This window comes from Conger conger, chromosome 1, assembly GCF_963514075.1.
Source record: "Conger conger chromosome 1, fConCon1.1, whole genome shotgun sequence".
Lineage (NCBI taxonomy): Eukaryota > Metazoa > Chordata > Actinopteri > Anguilliformes > Congridae > Conger > Conger conger.
This window is the reverse complement of record NC_083760.1, coordinates 171,805-175,000: the sequence shown is the minus strand read 5'-3', so window position 1 is coordinate 175,000 and position 3,196 is coordinate 171,805. Positions and strand designations below refer to the sequence as shown.

The window sequence follows — 3,196 nt, the reverse complement described above, 5'->3', positions numbered from 1 at the left end:
ACTTACTCACCTGTACCTGAGCCCCAGAGCATGTCCCCCCCCCCCCCCCCCCCCCCCCCCCAGCCTTTAACCTGGACTTCTACACGGAGGTGATGGACCTCTCCTACCTGCTGGAGCACCTGGCAGCCGACCCCTTCTTTAAGAAGTTCCTTCGTCTGAACCAGAAGCTGGCCGAGGTCATCCAGGACTACAGCCTGGTGTCTTTCGTCCCACTTAACGTGCAGGTGAGACTGAGAGACTGTGTACCTGTGCAGGTGAGACTGGGAGACTGTGTACCTGTGCAGGTGAGACTGGGAGACTGTGTACCTGTGCAGGTGAGACTGGGAGACTGTGTACCTGTGCAGATTTGGATGCGATAGAGTTGGTGGTGTGTAACCTTTGACTTCTGACCCCAGGACAAAGACAGCATGCTGCAGGTGATGCGGGTGGTGGATAAGGCCAATGGATGTTGCTACGGCGACCTGGAGGAACGGAACATCCAGGCCATGATGTCCGCTGCTGTGGGGGCGGAGTTCCACTTCGATGCGTATCCTATGTGTGTGGTATATGCAGTGATGTGTGGTATATTAAGTTGTGTGTGGTATATGCAGTGGTGTGTGGTATATGCAGTGGTGTGTGGTATATGCAGTGGTGCGTGTGGTATATTAAGTTGTGTGTGGTATATGCAGTGATGTGTGTGGTATATGCAGTGGTGTGTGGTATATGCAGTGGTGTGTGTGGTATATGCAGTGATGTGTGTGGTATATGCAGTGTTGTGTGTGGTATATGCAGTGTTGTGTGGTATATGCAGTGATGTGTGTGGTGTATGTAGTGATGTGTGTGGTATATGCAGTGTTGTGTGGTATATGCAGTGATGTGTGTGGTGTATGTAGTGATGTGTGGTATATGCAGTGATGTATGTGGTATATTAAGTCGTGTGATATATTGAGTAGTACAGGATTTACAGGATTTGTGCCGTGGTTACTTCCTGTGAGATGAACAATAAGACCCGGAAGCATTTCCCCCTGTCTTTAACTCTGACCTCAGCACTCTGGGAGTTCAGGAGAGGTACGTGGGAGCCAGTGAGCAAACCATCGAGGAGGAAGTGCGAGACCTGTAGCCACGCACGCACGCACGCACGCACGCACGCACGTGTGCACGGACAGACAGACACAGGGATGGATTGATGGTCCTGGTTGCCTGGATACTGATGCTGCCCCTCAAGACTTCAGGGGTGAACAGAAACGCACGAACCCCACGGCCAGTGGACCTGTAAAAGACAGCTGTGCTCTTTGTCTCCCCCAGGAGGGCATTCTGAGCAGTGCACCCACTGGAGACCCATGTCTCTAACCCTGTGCCCTGACCCTAACCCCAACCCTGTGCCCTAACCCTGTGCCCTGACCCTAACCCCAACCCTGTGCCCTGACCCTAACCCTAACCCCAACCCTGTGCCCTGACTCTAACCCTAACCCCAACCCTGTGCCCTGACCCTAACCCCAACCCCAACCCTGTGCCCTGACCCTAACCCCAAACCTGTGCCCTGACTCTAACCCCAACCCTGTGCCCTGACCCTAACTCTAACCCTGTGCCCTGACCCCAACCCCAACCCTGTGCCCTGACTCTAACCCTGTGCCCTGACTCTAACCCTAACCCCAACCCTGTGCCCTGACCCTAACCCCAACCCTGTGCCCTGACCCTAACCCCAACCCTGTGCCCTGACCCTGACCCTAACCCCAACCCTGTGCCCTGACTCTAACCCCAACCCTGTGCCCTGACCCCAACCCCAACCCTGTGCCCTGACTCTAACCCTGTGCCCTGACTCTAACCCCAACCCTGTGCCCTGACCCCAACCCCAACCCTGTGCCCTGACTCTAACCCTGTGCCCTGACTCTAACCCCAACCCTGTGCCCTGACCCCAACCCCAACCCTGTGCCCTGACTCTAACCCCAAACCTGTGCCCTGACCCTAACCCCAACCCTGTGCCCTGACCCTAACCCCAAACCTGTGCCCTGACCCTAACCCCAACCCTGTGCCCTGACCCTAACCCCAACCCTGTGCCCTGACCCTAACCCCAACCCTGTGCCCTGACTCTAACCCCAACCCTGTGACTCATGAATGTGGCTCATAGGAGTGCAGCAGGTTTAATGGCTGAACATGCAGACTCGGGGCTCCCTTTAATGTTTCTGATCTGGCTTCTCTGCTTTAAGTGTGATCTTTGAGAGGATTGTCTGCTTCTTGAAAGGGTGAGAGGATGTTATAACCACAGGGGCCTGAAGCCGGGCCCTCTAATCATAACAGCAGAGACAGCTTTGCTTTGTTTACACCAGTAAAGCCTACAGAGCCTTCATCTGTCACTCGGATGACTGACCTGTTTTGGGTGTAGTTTGTTTCTTTTCTTATTGTGTACATCTTTTTTTTTTCATGGAGTGTTATGTAAACATGTTCATACATTTGGGAAAAACAATATAATGTATATGTCCATAGTTCGTCCGAGTAAATTTACTTCTACTGACAATCAAAATGTAGGAATAGATGTGTAGTTCTGTCCTCATCTGGGGCTCAATGGCTGCTCGAGCTGTGTGTGTGGCTACCTCACACTCCTGTGTGTGGCTCCCTCACACCCCTGTGTGTGGCTGCTCGAGCTGTGTGTGTGGCTCCCTCACATCCCTGTGTGTGGCTCCCTCACATCCCTGTGTGTGGCTCCCTCACACCCCTGTGTGTGGCTCCCTCACACCCCTGTGTGTGGCTCCCTCACACCCCTGTGTGTGGCTCCCTCACACCCCTGTGTGTGGCTGCTCGAGCTGTGTGTGGCTCCCTCACACCCCTGTGTGTGGCTCCCTCACACCCCTGTGTGTGGCTCCCTCACACCCCTGTGTGTGGCTGCTCGAGCTGTGTGTGTGGCTCCCAGGTGTGCAGGTTAATATCTACTAACCATTTTACAGACCCACCGAGTAATCTACTGACCACTCTACAGACCCAGCAGGTTTATCTACTGACCACTCTACAGACCCAGCTGAGTAATCTACTGGCCTTTCTACAGACCCAGCAGGTTAATATCTACTGACCCAGCAGTGTAATCTGTATTTACTGCTCTCCTGACTCAGCAGGTTGATCTGTATATGTGTTTCTGCTGTAAGTGGGGAATTTAAGTGTGAACTCTTGAGTCTGTTGATCTGACCCATTTCAACCTCCAATCAATTTAGAGTGGGTAGAGCAA

The 3,196-nt window shown here is 53.3% G+C and overlaps 1 protein-coding gene across 2 annotated transcripts in view; it reads left to right on the top strand.

The window, feature by feature from the left end:
- The window catches only part of gpn2 (GPN-loop GTPase 2), a 5,202-nt gene extending 3,276 nt beyond the window's left edge, over positions 1 to 1,926 (top strand). For both annotated transcript variants that reach the window (XM_061259958.1, XM_061259969.1), the window contains exons 4-6: positions 64 to 224; positions 396 to 526; positions 1,027 to 1,926. In XM_061259958.1, coding sequence (XP_061115942.1) covers positions 64 to 224; positions 396 to 526; positions 1,027 to 1,099 — 365 coding nt within the window. In that variant the 3' untranslated portion in view covers positions 1,100 to 1,926. The remainder of the gene's footprint in view (positions 1 to 63; positions 225 to 395; positions 527 to 1,026) is intronic.
- The last annotated feature ends 1,270 nt before the right edge of the window (positions 1,927 to 3,196 follow it).